This window comes from Caretta caretta, chromosome 3 (genome assembly GCF_965140235.1).
Source record: "Caretta caretta isolate rCarCar2 chromosome 3, rCarCar1.hap1, whole genome shotgun sequence".
In the NCBI taxonomy this organism is placed as follows: Eukaryota; Metazoa; Chordata; order Testudines; family Cheloniidae; genus Caretta; species Caretta caretta.
The window spans coordinates 155943605-155961485 of NC_134208.1; the positions used below are offsets into that span (position 1 = coordinate 155943605).

At 43.8% G+C, this 17881-nt stretch overlaps 1 protein-coding gene across 1 annotated transcript in view; it reads left to right on the forward strand.

Annotated features, from left to right (window-relative positions):
- The window catches only part of TOGARAM2 (TOG array regulator of axonemal microtubules 2), a 76460-nt gene that overhangs the window by 18744 nt on the left and 39835 nt on the right, over positions 1-17881 (forward strand). The window contains 6 exon segments of the mRNA XM_048843421.2: positions 10142-10240; positions 10242-10275; positions 11310-11444; positions 12109-12342; positions 13045-13262; positions 15221-15408. Of these exon segments, the coding sequence (XP_048699378.2) occupies positions 10142-10240; positions 10242-10275; positions 11310-11444; positions 12109-12342; positions 13045-13262; positions 15221-15408 (908 nt within the window).

Genomic DNA, 17881 nt, shown 5'->3' on the forward strand with positions numbered 1-17881 from the left:
ATAGCTTATTAATGTAACAGGAAAAAATGAGTGTCATGGAAATTTCTGGTGGGCGAATCCTTTTGGTTTAGCTGAGAGTGGGTGAAGCTAGGACACTTTTTAGGAGAGGGAGTCCTGAGATGAGTGGAAGAAGATCAGAGCTTGGATCACTTTGCAGCAGGAACTACTGTCTGATAAGCCAGGATATTTCATGCAACCTGCTGAATGAGAACAGGCTCTTCATAGCTTGGCATAGTTGTGGCTCCTGGCAGGCAGAGTCTAGCACTATCCAGAGAGGGGTAGGGAAACGCCATTAGAAGCAGGAGAATGCCCTCTTCCATTCACAAGCTGCAGAGTCAGGTCTCTTGACTAAGAGCTTTTTCGGTGGTGTTAGGTCATTATTGTGTGTAGGCAAATAGGAGAGCTTGTGTCTCCGCTTCTGACCCAACTTGATTGGTCTTTGTGGGGCCATGGAGCATCAACTGCATTTCAGACATTTGATAGAAGCACGCTGCTGTTTTCTCAATAGAACTGAGCCAGGCTCAAGCCAAATCCTCCCCCAAATCAGACCCTGGCTGAACTTCAGAGATATTTGGATCAAGATCAGGGCTCAGTGTATTTCTGGTCAATCCCAGGAAGACAGTATTAAAATCCTACCTGGCCAATAGTATAACTTGCTAGGTTTCAGTAACAGTAACCTTCATACCCCCAGTGAGAAGCTGGAGGGGAGTGGGGCAGGAAAGAGGAAGCATTTTGTTTTTCCTCTGAATAAATAGATGATAGAAAATCTAGGTAAGCTTGCAGCATCTCTGGTATATAGGTGCCCACTCCAAGGCACAAGCTCTGTGTAGGAACTAGCCCAGCTCACGTTCAGCCTTTGTTTGCAAATGAGTGTATAATCAAGGAAATAAGGATCTGTAGAAACCAGAGCTGGGAAAGCTTCAGCAAATAGAAGAAGGGAAGAGACTTGCTCAAAAGCAGCTTCTTTTCCATTTGGAATCCAGAGATGTCAGCCTGTCAGAGATAGCAAATGAAGAGCCACTCAACCTCTCTAAGGGATAAGATGCAGGACTCCCTCTGCTCATTATTAGAGATGTTTGCCAGTTTCTCTCTCTCTCCCTCCCTCCCTCTCCAGAGAGAAATCTTTGCTTCATGTTTCTTTCCTTTCCTTCTTTGATAGTGTCTATGCCCCTTTCCTGCAAACTGCAGCTCTGAGCTAGGCAGTGTTGCTGGGATGATGACAGTATTACTTAGTACTTATCCAGAATCTTTCATCCAAGGATCTAAAAGCATTTTGCAAAGGTGCGTGAGTACCATTTCCATTATACAGATGGGGAAACGAGTCACAGGGATGAAGTGGCTTACCCAAATTCTATGGTCAATGTTATACAGGAGATCAGACTAGATGATCATAAAGGTCCCTTCTGGTCTTAAGATCTATGAATCTAGGAGACCATGGTGTGTCCCGTGACAGAGTGGAAATTAGAACCCACTTCTGCTGTCTCCCAGGCCTGTGCTGTTAGCACTAGACAATGTTGCTTCCTTTGCCTTATCATTTGTTAGTTTTGATGCTGTGCAGTTTCAAATGACAATAGTTTGAATGTCTTTTTTTCCTGCAAAGTCTGTAAGTTGAATTGTTGAAAAGTCCAGCATTTGAAGCAACAGCCTGATCCCTAACTTCTGCCACTGGGCCTTTCCCCTGCATTAGCTCCTGATGTAAGCTGAGACAGAGTTCAGGGATGACCCTAGGAATGTACAGAGCACATAGGGTGCAAGGTTCCGTGCTTTTGGGACTCTGACTTTCCAGGACCCCCATCCTCAGAGCGTGGGACGGAAATGGTCTACCCTAGCCGTCAAACCTTCCCTATTCCTCACCACCACCCCCAGTGACAAGTGACCAAACTCTCCCTCCATGTTGTCAAACCTCCCCTCCTAAGTCCACCTAACAGAGGTTTCCATGGAGTCCTGGACACCAGACTTTGCAAGGTTCACTTGAGTGTTTAACTTTCTCCTGGAATTTTTGGGAACCTTGATTCCTATCATCGCATGAACTGCTCGTACCCTGTGTGATCTGTGTTGCTGAATTTCAGTGGCCAGCTGGTCACTAAGGTGAAGAAAAGTTACCTTTGTGTCCTCCCCCTGCCCTCCAAACTTTTACTGAGTGCAGTTTGGCTGCGCTGGAAGTTCTGTGTCTTTATTCATTTTGTGTATCTTTTCAGAGGCCAATCAATACGACTAGCCACTAGTCAGTAAGGACTGCTTGTGTGAGCAAGGCTTGTAGGACCAGACCCTTAGACTGTAATTTCCTAAGGGAAGGAACTGTTTTCTTTTCTGATTTGTGCACCACTAAGCACAGTGTTGGGATGAACAAATCATATAATAGTAAGAAGGGCTACTGCACCTTCCTAATTACAGTAACATGAGGTCTGATAGACCTCTCGCTTACACCAGTGAGTGTAACTCTTGGCTGCTGATTTTACAATGGTGTAAGAGAGAGGAGAATCAGGCCCCATGCTTCACACCTGTTAACATATTGTTTGTAATAAGGAATCTCTGTTATGAAACTAAAATTTCACTTGGTTCTTTCTAACTGAATGAAATCTCTTCATGGGGATCATGGGGATTTCCCATACTTGATTATTGTTTAGGAAGGTGGAGAGCGCTTTGGGAAGTCACTTGAAGTTATCTTGAATTTACATGAGTAGTCAGAGCTTGAGAAAATACATTTAGGGACTGACTGACGAGATCTCTGAGCAAATATTAGCGACTCTCTGAGAACTCATGGAGGATGGGAGAGAGAACTGAGGACTGGAAAAGGGCAAATGTAGTACCTACCTATCTATAAAAAGGGGAATAAGGAGAACCCAGGGAATTGTAGACAAGTCAGCTTAACTTTGGTGCCCAGAAAGATAATGGAGCAAATAATCAAACAATCAATTTGTAAGCATCTAGAAGATAATCGGATAATAAGTAACAATAAATATGGATTTGTTAAGAACAAATCATATCAAACTAACCTAATATCCTTCTTTGACAGAGTAACAAGCCTTGTGGATGGAGGGGAACCAGTAGATGTCATGTATTTTGACTTTAGTAAGGCTTTTGATATTCTCACATGACCATCTCGTAAACAAACTAGAGAAATATAACCTAGATGAAGCTACTGTAAGATGGGTGCACAACTGGCTGGAAAACCATACTCAGAGAGTAGTTATCAATGGTTCACAATCAAACTGGAAAGGCATATTGAGTGGGATGCCACAGGGATCTGTCCTGTATCCAGTTCTATTATCTTCATAAATGATTTGGATAATGGCATAAAGAGTACACTTATAAAGTTTGCGGATGATACCAAGCTGGAAGGGGTGCAAGTGCTTTGGAGGACAGGATTAAAAATCAAAATGATCTTAAACTGGAGAAATGGTCTGAATTAAATAGGATAAAATTCATTAAGGACAAATGCAAAGTACTACACTTAAAGAATAATAAGCAATTGCATAAATAAAAATGGGAACTGACTTCCTAGGAAGGAGTATTGCAGAAAAGGATCTGGGGGTTTTAGTGGCTCACAAACTAAATATGGGTCAACAATGTACTATTGTTGCAAAAAAAAACAAAACAAAAAACAAAAACCCAAAGATCATTCTGGGATGTATTAGTAGGAGTGTTATAAGCAAGACACAAGAAGTAATTTTTCCACTCTACTCAGCACTAATAACGTCACAAATGTCCAGTTCTGGGCACCACACTTCAGGAAAGATGTGGATAAATTGGAGAAAGTCCAGAGGAGAGCAACAAAAATGATTAAAGTTCTAGAAAACATGAACTACAAGGCAAGATTGAAAAAACTGGGTTTGTTTAGTCTGGAGAAGAGAAGACTGAGAGGGGACATGGTAACCATCTTCAAGTACATAAAAGGGTGTTAATAAAGAGGAGGATAATAAATTGTTCTATTTAGCCACTGAGGACAGGACAAAAAATAACGGGCTTAACTTGCAGCAAGAGAGATTTAGGTTAGAAACTAGGAAAAACTTCCTAACTATGCAGGTGGTTAAGCATGGGAATAAATTGCCGAGCGAGGTTGTGGAATCTCCATCACTGGAAGTTTTTAAGAACAGGTTAGACAAACACCTGTCAGAGATGGTCTAGATAGTACTTAGGCTTGCCTCAGTGCAGGGGACTGGACTAGATGAGCTATTGAGGTCCCTTCCACAAGGCCGTGCCTACCCATAAGCAAAGTACACAGCTGCATAGGGTACCAGGAAATTTGCGGCACCAAATTTCCTGGTGCCCTACACAGCTGTGTGCTGCTCCAGCCCCTGCTCCGCCCCAGCCCTGCCCCCACTCCACCCCTTCCCCTGAGGACTGCAGCAGGGGTCGGGCGTCCTGCACTCACCGGGTGGAGGTAAGTGGAGTGACTTGGCCCCAGCCCACTCCGCGCCGCCGGCTCCCAGCCGCGCCTCAGGTGAGTGCTGGGGGGCGGTTCCCCCTATCCCCCAAGGCTGGGAGCTAGGGGAACAGAGCAGAACAGGCTGGGGCTGGGTCGCTTCACTTCCCGCCACCCTGTGAGTGCAGGGTTGGGCATCCTGCACTCACTGGGCGGCAGGAAGTGGAGCGACCCGGTCCCAACCCGCTCCGCTCCGGTGGCTCGTGCTGGGGGGCGATTTCCCCCTTGCCCCCCAAGCCTGCTCCTCCCACTCCATGGAGGCCTGGGGCCAGCCTCCTTTCCCCCACAGAGGCTTGGGGCCACACACAGCCCCCCTGCGAGGGGTGCTGCATAGGGTACCAAAATGGCTAGGGACGGCCCTGCCGTTCCAATCCTACATGTTTGTGATTCTATGAGTATAACTTAAATCAGAATCTGACCCAACATACAGAAATGGCTTAACTTTCAGGAAAGAGGCACAGAGCATTGTGTGTGATTCCACCCGCCAGGGAAAAATACACATGAAAGTATATATGTTAAAGTACTTGATATTAGCACTGCAACAAAATGGTTTCAGGCAAAAGGATATGGAAAAGGACACATTCTCTTCAGATCAATGAGTGTTTTGCATGAGTAGCAGTTGATGGGGTGGCCCCAAGCAGCAGGATTCCCTAAGAGATTGGTGCTGCTGCTCTCACTCGCACCACTCTTCCATGCCAGGGGAATCCCCAGCTAGGGAGTTATGGCCAATCTTTGTCCCCTTTGCACAAGGGGAGCTGAGCAGGCTGCACAACCTGGCCATGGGGTCTTCAGGCACAGGGTGTTGGTTTGATACCAGCAAAGTGTCTGATACTGACCCTGGCCTTTCTTTCACACTGCAATCCATTCCCTTACACTTGAGTACATACCCACCGAGGCTCTCCTCCTGCACTCAACCATTGTGCGAATCCTTTAAAACCAAACGTAACCTTGTCCCCTTTTGGCATGTAAATGACCCAACCTCCCCCCCCACCCAAGATTTCACACGTTCATTGTCTGTGCAGATATTTCTAGAACACCTTCCGTTGTGGCTGCACTATTATTTTGTATTATTATTTAATGTTCATAGCAGAGTAGCAGCCAGAGGCCCCAGTCAGGATCAGGGTACTGTCTCTCCCACAAAGAGCTCACAATGTACAAGAAACTACAATTTAGGGGCCCAATCCAAAGCCCACTGATGTCTCTGAGAGACTTTCCATTGATATCAATGGAGCTTGGATCAGGCCCTACGGAAAGAAAAGGTAAAATGTAATCTGTGTGCTTGTCTCTGTTGCCTCTTTGTTTCTTGCAGTCACAAAAGGTTGCAGAACAATCTGTCAGCCACCTTTGAGAAATGAATGTACTTGGCCACAGCTCTTAGTGGAAACAGTTACAGTATGTGTTATGAATACATCGTGTACAATACTCAAATAGCTCTGGTGTTCAACATCATACCTCATTAGGGCTGGCAGTCAGTACTGTTCTAACTGATGTTTGATTACCACTGAAGTAGCGGACAAGGTTTGGCTTGCAAACCAGGCTGCTCCTAACTCTTCATTTGTTGCCCTGACCAAACTCCTGCTTGCAATCACTCTTGTTTCAGAGATGAGCAAACAGTTCTGCTGAAGTGAGCACAGCCCTTGCAAGGAGTCTTTTTTGCCATGTCTTTTGATGGGGGTACTGTACTCTTCAGTCTTTTGGGCTGAAAGAATTCCTCGGGACCCCTTCTGGGCATGTAACTGGGGTACCAGAACTTCAAGAAAGCCGGTTACATTTTAAATTGCATTTTCTTTGCTTGTGCTCCTTGCTGTGCTTGTGATCTGTGGATATTCTAGCAAACAAGTTTGCTAGCAGAAAAACTCCTGCAAACAGGGAATTTGATATCTGTGGAGAGCAAATTTCAAACATGTAATTTCAAGAATTTGTTCTAGAAACATTATCTTAAAGGTAGTGCTCATCCAGTCAGGGAACAGGAACATGTCATATATTCTGTGCATCTAATCAAAGCTGCTCAGATATTGACAACTTGCAATGATCTGCTTACTAACAATGACAAAGCCCGTGGGCAGAAATGATTCTGCAGATAAACTGGAAGGGTGAATGAGTTTGAAAAAAACACAAGCTGCTTATGGATAATTAGCAAACAGAAAAAAATGGTAAAACTAGCAGCTCAGCGATCTTTTTCTTTTTCTTTTCTTTTCTACATTGGGAGTTGGCCCTGATTCCAGTAATCGATGGCCAACCGCTTAAGCAACTGCACTGGTTCAACTCTGCAGTGTAGCTAGGGAATGCTTTTTGCTTATCCCTGCTTGAATCCAGAGTAAGCTTCAAATTGTGGGTTTGCTTGTGTCCCCATGGTCTTTGCCCCCATACAGATAAATCAGTGGCTGGCTGGCAGCTGTGAATTTGCCCTGATTTAGCAACAGCAACTAGGTTTGAGAACCTTTGAGTCATCTGTCCCTGTTGGTTTGTTGTCAGCCAGAGCTGTGACTGTCTACATTACAATGAGCAGCATTGCTATAGCTGCATTATTTCTGTTTAAGATGGGCTTCCCTGTCAGGGGAATGTCAGCAGCTGAGTTTTCATCAGATCCTCAGAGCTATCCTAATCCTACGGCCATTAACCTTTGGGGCCCAATTCAAGCCAATTCCAGTTCATAGAGAGCTTTATAGGGAGGTTAAAAGTCAAGTGTATTTTGAAACTGATCCTGTAGACTTGCAACACTGAAAAACCATCACAGAAATGGCTGGTGGGCTGAGAGAGATTTAAATAAAAATAATAACGAAAACATCTCCATTTTCATTTCCTGTCTGCTAATCATCCCAAGGAAACAAGAATCCCAGGAGGATGAACTTCTTTTAGGTTGTACATAGTTAGAAAGGAGTATAAATTCCTGTTTGTCCAAATGTTAGCAGGGCCTAGAAATGTTCAAATGCTGAATTTTCCTTATCTCTTTAGAAAAGGGATTTTTTAGCATTATTGTTTTGACGTCATGCAGTGCTGTTGCTGGTTGTGCGATGGAGAATGCCATGAAGTTGCTTTGTGTTCATTTTCTTCGTCCTGCTGGGATTGGTTTTATAATATCATAGACCCAAATCCTGGTCCCTGCAATGAGTCCAGTTTGAATGGATTTGAGGTGTGGGAGGTTTTTTCACATTGGACAGGTAAGGGCAGAATCCTACTCCCCGAGTCCTTTCTAAAGGCTGCAGGGCAGCAGTGGAGTCTCACCATAGTTACCGCTCTGGGTTACCCTGGCTTCTGTTGCAATTACCTAACCTCACCTTCACTCTGAAGGGAGGGGTGGATCTGTGTAATTGTGCATTGCCTGTGTAACTTTCACATTACACTAACAAAGTGGTTTGCATTTACTGAACCAGTCTTGCACACTGGTAAACTGGGGCACAGAGAGATTAAGTGACTGGCCCAAGGTTACACAACAAGGCAGTGGCAGAGTTGGGTATACAAGCCAGGACCACACTCCTTTCCAGGATATTTTTCAGTCCCATTTTTAAATGCCTCAAGCTATGGGGCATCTTCTACTTCCTTTGGGAGATAATTACAGTCTAGCAGAACTTACCACTGGGACATTTCTCTCATATTCACCCTACATTTTCTTATGTTCCATTTCCGCCCACAACCCCTAGTTTATGCCCTTTGCACCACTAGAAATGATTGCTCTCATTCCTTACACACATTGCCTACACATGTTGGTCCAAAATAGCCTGAATTCTTTGATCTCATGGGCAAGCTGCAAAAGCCATGCATTTGGGTTTGTCTAGAATAGGAAAAGTGGTGGAGGTTAAGCCAGAGTTAGTTAAACATGTTTGTTAACTCTGACTTAAACTCAGGCACTTTTTCTAGTGTACACAAGTGCTTCAATAGTGCACTTAGAGAGAGCTCAGTGTCTGGGCGGGAGAGGGGCAGAGCCTTTGCTCCTGTGTTTATTGGCTGGTCTGTTTATTTTCTATTGTATTGGGCTGCAGGGTGCTATTTTAATTGATTGCAAGTTTAATTGATGGTAGGGCTCCTGGACCTCATGTACAGGCATTCTTTGTGCTATGTTTTCAATTGAAAGAATACGTTAATAAATAAATTACTTTGGCTATCCCCCACACTCCTCCTTTAGTCAGAGTTCAACCAAGCTATATGCATTTAGTTCTTTTAATGAATCGGTTTCTTTGGCTCCTTGCTGCAGTCGGCTTACTATGAGCAAAGATCTTTTCTCAATGCTTTTTTTTTTTAATATCATCTAAGGATGACATTTTCAAAAGCATTCGACATTGGCAAAATTCTGCTCCCATTGAAGTCAATGGGAGTTTTACCATCAACTTCAGTGGATAAAATTTAGGCCAATTTATCTTCATTTCACACTGCAATATATTGGCCAAAATGTCTAAAGAAGAGGCAGTAAAAAGTTCTGAGAGATGACAAAGTCTCTCTGTTATAAACTGGAGAGTACTGTCTGGATTACTGAAGCGATAGGGACCAAATAAGTAAGGAAAAAGACTGGAGCAAGGCTAAATAAAATTGGAAAGTAAATCCTTTAAATTACACCACTCTTCCTGCTTCTACACAAACTACCCTTCACCCTGCTAGACTTTGAACACTATAATATTGGCCCCAAGGCGCATTAGCCCTTGGCAAGTGTGTGTATGTATTGGTGTGTGTGTGTGTGTATCTATCTCTCTATCTATCTCTCTCTCTCTATATATATAGAGAGAGAGTGTGAGTATGGTTTTGGTGAATGTGCACACAGAGGTCACCACTAAAATTCAACATGGACTGTGCAGTGGTGGTTGGCTTCACCATGCTATTTCCTACTCCGAAGTAAATACCACAAATACCAGTGGCGCAGCAAATGCTGGGTGGGACCAAGTGTGTGTTGGTCTGTTTTTCTGTCTGCTGTAGTCAGGATTGATGGATTCAGAAGAATTCAGGTTCTGGTTTGGGATCTAGCTGCAAAGTTCAGCACGAATGGGCCAAGAAGGCTGATCTAACCCCAGAGGCAGATCAGGATTGAAGCAGATTGGTGGGGGAGGGCAGGATACGGGCAGCTAGCACTGATGCTGCTCACACTATAACTAGGCTGTGGATATACAGAAGACTCCAGCCTTCAGCTGTTAATCAGGCACCTTTCATTAATGTTCAAATTCAGTTGAATTAAAGAAAAAGAAAAGAAAATCTGCCCCTTCTGCCCTACCTTATATTGGGTCACAGTCATTCCTGGTGTAACTCTACAATGGAGTTACACCAAGCATAAATTTGGCCCTTTGCCATCAAGAGTTTGAAAATGTAATTTCTGCTACACAGTCTGCTGCCTGGATGCTTCAGTGGCAACCCTTTCAGAGACAGTGCCCTACCTCTGTGCCCCCTTGCCTGCACACCTTTGGAGAGAATGGCTGCTGGAGGAATTGTACTCCCACCTGTGTGCTGGCTACCCTTTGTTTAGAAGCATTAAATGTTCTGGATTACTGAAGTGATAGGGACCAGAAAAGTAAGGGAACAGCCTGGAGCAAGGCTAAATAAAATTGGCAGGTTTGCAACAGGTGGAGATTGTGGCATTTGAATTTGGCATTGAGCCACTGGGTTAGTACTTTTAAGCTCTCCCTTGACTTTACCAGTTTTCTGATATGTTCCAGGCAAGAACACCCTTAGACAGGGAAATGTGAGGGAAAGACCGTTTGTCACCCATGTTAATGCTGCTGTTTTTCCATGCAGGCCTCTGGACATTACAAGGAGAAGGTACCACCAGTCGCAGCAGGTCGAGTGAAAATCGAAACAGGAAGTAGCCTCTCAGCTGAAAGGAGCCCTTTAGCTCATACGCATGGCAACACATGATGATTTCACAGCAGGTAAAGGACTGGATTAGATGCTAGCACTCTTTGCCTTTCGCAGCTCCACAACTGGGGATTGCTGCAATCCCATCCACTCACTGGTTACCCAGAGGAAATTAACCGGAGTCTTGTGACTGTGCCGGTAATGCTGTCATGCTCTAGGACAGGCACCATGTGTGCGAGTGCTGTGTTCCAAACACTGTACAGTGAGCCAGATACCAGGGGGCGTTGACTGTGCTCGCAAGTGTGGCCGCTCTTTTGCACTCTGCAAGAGTTTATGGTCTGTCTTTGATGCGCAAAGGTAGCGGAGGCTGGCCTGGATGAGGGAGGGGAAAAACTGCCTTACCTAATTTTGAATCTGCGTGAGTATCATGGATTAGAAAGTTTAACTCAAATATTATGGGTTTATGTAGTCTTTAGGAGTCTCTGTGGAAGAAGGAACAGAGAGGAGAAAGGAGAACCAAATCCAGTGAAAATATAGGGTGGAGTTGGAGCAAAGAGGGGCAAAGGAGGACATTTGAATCAAGAAATAGGTCTGCATTTGGTAGATAGGGTACCCATATGTGTTAGATGAGTTTTGGGGACTGCTAACCTGGAACACAGGCCCCCTCTAGCTAGAAACACAGAAGTTATTAATTGGTCTTGTGCTTTTCCTTTTTTTTTTTTTAATTGTTTCTCTTGGAGGAAAAAAGCTGGGATTTGAATTACAAGGAAAGAAGGAATTTTGATCTAGTTTTGTGAACCTTCCAGATGGTTTGAGTTTTGCAAAAGCTCAACCTCCTTGACGTTCAGCAACCTTAGGCAGGCAGGGAGAGGAAATACGGGGTAGATCACTAACAAGGAATTGTGTAATTTTGCAAGGCAGTCAGATACCCGAGTAATGAGTGTCAGATTAGAGAGGCTGCAGACAATGAAGTTTTTGCCTGAGCCTGGAGTGCAGGGTTTAACCCACATTATCTGATGTGTAATGTGTGAAAGGGGACAGCTGTTCTTTTTTTTCTTCTTTTCAAGCACCACACACTTGGGTCATTTGTACTGTTCTTAATTTAAAGCTAAGTACCGAGCCCCTGTTGCAGTGTATTGTGGGAGTGTCCCCAAAGTCAAACCCGGATACAGATCACTGCGAGGGGGAAGCATTGATTCAAACTTGCAGCTGTATGGAAGCAGATGGACGACAGCAGATGAAGGTAAGGATGGGGACAGAATGACTATGACCTGTGGCCTAGGCTGCATAGAAACGGAATGGGAGGCACTGTCTGAGCTTGGTGTCCAGATCTACCCTTTTGTTTTTCATTTACTGTGAGTGATGATTCCAGGAACTAGTTACAAGTCAGAGAATGCTGTTGGTAGAGTCCTGATCCCTTCCTCCTGTGGAATTTCCGCCATTAAGTAGATCTGAAGGTCACTGATTAGTAGCCGGGCTTTGACCTCTTGCTAATAGAATTCAGCTGCTTGTGACCATCTGAGGACTGTTTGTTGGTGCATGTTGCACAGTCCTGTTTCTAATGGCCAATATGGTCCATAGTCCTTTGAATAAAAACCACTGCCATTGGGATCCTTGAGGGCAGTCCCAGCAGAGAGGCCATGATGCTCCCTTCTCATTACTAGAGATGATTACTAGGATACGATGCTCCCTTCTCATTACTAGAGATGGGGCCCTCAGCTTCACTCTCCTGGTCAGTCAATGCAGCACTCTTCACAAGCACTAGGGTCATATTATTTTGATCCAAAATGAAAATAAAATTAAATTTATCTCTAAAACCAGAGAGAAATAAATGTCTCAAATTGACTAATGGATTCTTGATGAGTGAGGTTGACCTATTTGACTCTTGCCTTTAAATTGGCCTGCAGCCTCTCTTCACTCTGTACTGAAAGTCCAGATGAAGAAACAGTCATGCTTGTGGAGTGGAGATGGTGGCCCACCTTATCCCAGAGCTATTTCCTCTCTGGAGGGCTTGGACAGCCCCACCTTGAAACAGGATCTCAAAGAACTGGAGGTGAGCAGTGTGGCCATGGAAACTGCTCAGATCAAGGACAAGCTCAAGAAGAGGAGGATCTCTGAGGGCTTATTTGCATCACACAGAGGTAAAGCTGGGTGCCTACCTCCTGTCCCTGATGAAACAAAACCCTTCCAAGAATAGAGGGGTTAGACTGTGACACTGACAAATACTGAGTTCAATTGCCAGCAATGTCCAGGTTTCACCCAGAGTGTTGGGAGGACATATGTGGCTTGGCTGGACACAGATCCCATTTTATAAGGGGATCTGTATGTGGATGCAGGCGTCAAAACATTCTTCAAGGACAAAAATGAGGAGACTTTCCTTTCCTGTGGAGAAAAAATGACAAATTTCATCCTTGTTTATGTTACTGATTTTTGTAATAGAGCTTAACTATCTGGAGCCACTATTTTTGCTTGGTTTATATATTCATCTTGTCTATATTTCCTTTCCCCGCCTTCCTGTACCTGCTTTAATCTTTCTTTCACAGGGGTTTAAAAGTTTGTTTTCCTAATCCATATGAATCCAGATGTCAGTTTTCAAACAGTAAAGAGGAGCATAGAAAACCATCATGTTATCTGGGGTATTTCTGTGGAATTGGATGGATGTGACTGGCCCACTCAACTGCAGATGGCTGCAGCCTCTCTGTATTAATGTGTGTCTATGGGAACAGTTCTCACCATTTGGTTAACTACATGTTTAGAAGAAAGTTACCTGATTTGGAGTCACATCTCTGTTATCTTGGATCTAAAAGGTAGTATCCCTAGTTCTACATGTTTCTGATTTGCAGGCTTGCTTGACTCCAGTGACCCCAAGGAGGTTGCCTTGAAGCCAGCTGTTTCCAGATCTGCCTCTCAAAGGCTGCTGATAACTTCCAAGCCCATGCCTCCCATTCAGAGCATCCCTACCTTCCCAGAGGTCAATGGCACAGATGAAAGGGAGAAGACGACCTTGGTCAGCTGGGGCTCTGGTGAGACCTACGCTGAGCTGACTCCAACTTCCCAAGAGGTAAATGGGCATAGAATAAGAAAACTGAACCAAACCAAATATAGTTCCTTTGCAGTTTATTTAGTGCCTGGCAGAGCTCTAAGAGATTCCTCTGATGTGGGTAAAGTCTAGGATCCTATTTGAAGGGTGGTTGTACTATGAAAAGTTACTCTGCAAAGGTGGCATCATGGAGGTACTGTGGTTTTAGTGTCTGTACTGTATAGGAATTGGGTTGTATCTCTTTAAATAGTGCTTATCATGTTCTGTGTTTGAGGAGAAGCCACCAGAAACCAATCAGAGGCACCATATGTATGTAGTAATGTCTTGCATGTTTCCATATAGTTAGTAAACATGGACATTTGTGACCCAACTGTGCTTCTGTGGTTTCTTATGGTTAATATTGTGTAAAGAGCAAAAGATGCAATCGTGTCTCAATGATTTTCATAGCAAAGCTGCTAAATTTAGAAGTATGAAGGTGTTTGCTGTAGCTGCCTGCCCTGCAAACTCAACCTGGAATCCAAAAGTCCATCATCAACTCTAATAAAGTTTCTAGAATTCAAGTAAGACCCTCAGTAGCTGCATTGCCTTCAGTGGGATTGCACAGAGGTAACTGACTGGAACTTTGCAAACAATTCTACTAAGGATACCCTAGAAGGGATGCAATCCCGCAACCTTTCCATTAACTGTGTTGACTCTGCAAGGGTGACAGGAGTTATAGCTATTAGACCTCACTACACAGGAGAAGGAAGATGATTAGGAAATGCTTTTGCAAACAAAGGAAGCCTATCAAAAGGCCAGTGCATTGGATTTCAGTTATCGAGATACTGGGCCAGATTCATGCCTAGAGTAATTCTACTGGTTTCACTGGATTGTCATCAGGAATTAATTTGGCTCATTGGCAGTGAAGAAGATAATGGGAGAACTAAGAAAGGATTAATGTTTGCTCTCCATTCCTCCACTCTCCCAGTCACAATATCGATGACCCAGAAGGGGACCCATTCCAATAGAAATGTATGTCTGTTATGGAGATAGTACAGGATGGTTTCATACACAACACATTGCACTGTCATCAAGGTAGGCTGTTGTACTGGAGTTGATAGCTGACAATGAGCCAGATATGATAAATTAGATGAAAATCGGAGCGCACCTAAGATCCGGTGATCATATTATTGTCAGGGCTGAAAGGCTGATGAGGCTCTGTAGAAAGGGCAATAACAGGAAAAAAATGGACTTTAGAGAAGTATATTTTGACAGAATGTGAAATAAGCAGTAGAAAATTGACTGGAGTTCAGTGGTGTATGGTAGGTGGTTTAGGTACAGCCATGGGACTGTAAACCAAACTCATCCCAGTACAATCAGAAAGTCTGAAAGAGCAACAGCTTCCCAGAAACTACATTGGCAAAGCAGGGGGATGACAGGAAGGATAGGCGGAGGGTGCATAGCTTCTGCAGTGATGAGCACAATAATATACCTAGATAGATGTCAAACTCTCTTCTCTCACACTCCACTGAAGCCCCAGTCAAGAGGAGAAATGAAGGGAAAGCAGTAAGAAAGGGGCCTTCATTTCCCCTCTCCCAGCTCGGGAGCATAGGGGTGCCATCAATTCTCCCTCCCTCAGATAGCTTCTTCCTCTTGACTGGGGCTTCAGTGGAGTGTGAGAGAGGGGAGTTTGACAGTGCTAGTCCACTATACAGAGCATGGAAGAAGGTGCACTTTCTTTTGTGATTAGAGTGGAATGCTGGCTGTTAGCCTTCCAGATACACTCTCTCTAATCCCTATCTCTGCAGAGATCTTCTGCTCTGTAGCCTAACAATGAATTCCTGCCTGTGCTAACCCATGTTACCAGCCTTCCCTTCTAAACCTCACTTGCCTCTGCATAATCACTGAGCTGGATTGAACTGCTTTGTAAAGTTAGGGTGAAGGTTACTTGTTTCAGTTTGAACTTTAACCCTGTGGGCCCTGGACTCTTCCAATTCCAGACTTCCCGGCAGTACTTGCATTGCAATGATGAGAAGATGAGGAAGTCATTAGGTTCTGCTTTGATTCCACCTATTCCCAAATCAGTGAGACCACCTGACAGAGACTCTGGCAATGCTCCAATGCCTCTTTCAAGCTCTCAGCAATTGGACCAGGCTGCTCTCACTATGCAGGAGTCTGCTGAGATAAGGTAAACTTCTTCCTGGCATCTTCTTCCCTTCCATTGTAGCCTCATCCTTACAGATCTCATAGATATTTCTACTGAGTTATGTGTATACTATAGATTGTGTGCCTGATATGAACCAAAATCACTCCAGATATATGGGAGTATGTTCTAGTGGTTACGGTTTAGGAATAGGAGCCAGGATTCTTGAGTGTATGCAGATGTGGTCACGTGCAGATACTGCACCATCTCCAAAAAGATATATTAGAATTGGAAAAGGTTCAGAAAAGGGCAACAAAAATGATTAAGGCTATAGAACAGCTTCCGTATGAGGAGCGATTAATAAAACTGGGACTTCTCAGCTTGGAAAAGAGGCAACTAAGGAAGGATATGATAGACGTCTATAAAATCATGAGTGGTATAGAGAAATTAAAGAAGGAAGTGTTATTTACTCCTTCTCATAATACAAGAACAAGGGGCCACCAAATGAAATTAATAGGTAGCAGGTTTAAAACACAAAGTATTTTTTCATGCAATGCACTGTCAACCTCTGGAACTCCTTGCCAGAGGGTGTTGTGAAGGCCAGTACTATAACGGGGTTCAAAAGGGAGCTAGATAGATTCCTGGAGGATATGTCCAACAATGGCTATTAGCCAGGATGGGCAGGAATGGTGTCCCTAGCCTCTGTTTGCCAGAAGCTGGGAATGGGCAACAGGGGATGGATCACTTGATGATTACCTGTTCTGTTCATTCCCTCTGGGACACCTGGCGTTGGCCAATGTCAGAAGACAGGATACTGGGCTAAAGGGATCTTTGGTCTGACACAGTGTGGCCGTTCTCATGTTCTTATGTCTATTCCTGACTGCCACTGACTCACGAGACCTGAAGAAGAGCTCTTTGTAGCTTGAAAGCTTGCCTTTTTGACCAACAGAAGTTGGTCCAATAAAACCTATTACCTCACCCACCTTGTCTCTCTACTATCCTGGGACCAGCATGGCTACAAGTATACTGCAGACTGATTCACTATGTAATTTTTGGCAAATCATTTAAGACCCGCTCTTCAGCGGGACCTGAGTCTGGCCCCTCATTGTGAGGACAGAAGTTTGTATCTGCAAATACTTGTTTCTGTGACAATTTGCTGGTGCACAAATTATCAACTGGGTATCTAGTTACCAAAGTTAGAAGCCATTTCTGTAAATGTAGGCCTTAATCCCTTCTGTGCCTTGGTCTTCCCATCACAAAATGAGACCCCAGATACCTACCAACTTCTCAGGAGGTTGTGAGGCTTAATTCACTAATATCTGTAAAATGCTTTGAGATCTTAGGTGAAAGACAACAAGTAGTATTGATATAGAAGAGTACAGCTTGCTCAGGAAGGACAGGCAGAGAAAACAGGGAGGAGGTGTTGACTTATATATTAAAAATGTATATGCTTGGACTGAGGTTGAGATGGAAATAGGAGACAGACTTGTTGAAAGTCTCTGGGTAAGGATAAAAGGGGTAAAAAACAAGGGTGATGTCATGGTAGGGGTCTACTACAGACCACCTAACCAGGAAGAAGAGATGGATGAGACTTTTTTAAAGCAACTAACAAACTCATCCAAAGCACAGGACTTGGTGGTAAATGGGGGACTTCAACTATCAAGACATCTATTGGGAAAATAACACAGCAGGGCTCAGATTATTCAACAAGTTCTTGGAATGTACTGGAGACAATTTTTTATTTCAGAAGGTGGAGAATGGTACTAGGGGAGAGACTGCTCTAGATTTGATTTTGACAAATAGGGAGGAACTGGTTTTGAAATTTTGAAAGTGGGAGGCAGCTTTGGGTGAAAGTGACCATGAAATGGTAGAGTTCATGATTTTAAAGAATGGTAGGAGGGAAAACAGCAAAATAAAGACAATGGATTTCAAGAAGGCAGACTTTAGCAAACTCAGAGAGTTGGTAGGTAAGATCCCACAGGAAGCAAGTCTAAGGGGAAAAACAATTGAAGACAGTTGGCAGTTTTTCAAAGAGACATTATTAAGGGCACAAGAGCAAACTATCCCACTGCGTGGGAAAGATAGGAAGTATGGCAAGAGACCACCTTGGCTTAACCAGGAGATCTTAAATGATCTGAAACTCAAAAAAGAGTCCTACAAAAAGTAGAAACTAGGTCAAATTACAAAGGATGAATATAAAAAAATAACACAAGTATGTAGGGACAAAATTAGAAAGGCAAAGACACAAAATGAAATCAAACTAGCTAGAGACATAAAGGGTCACAAGAAAACATTCTACAAATACATTAAAGCAAGAGGAAGACCAAAGACAGGCTAGACCCATTATTCAGTGCGGAGGGGGGAAAACAATAACAGAAAATGTGGAAATGGCAGAGGTGCTTAATGACTTCTTTGTTCCGGTTTTTACCAAGAAGGTTAGTGGTGATTGAATGTCTAACCTAGTGAATGCCAGTGAAAATGAGGTAGGCTCAGAGGTTAAAATAGGGAAAGAACAAGT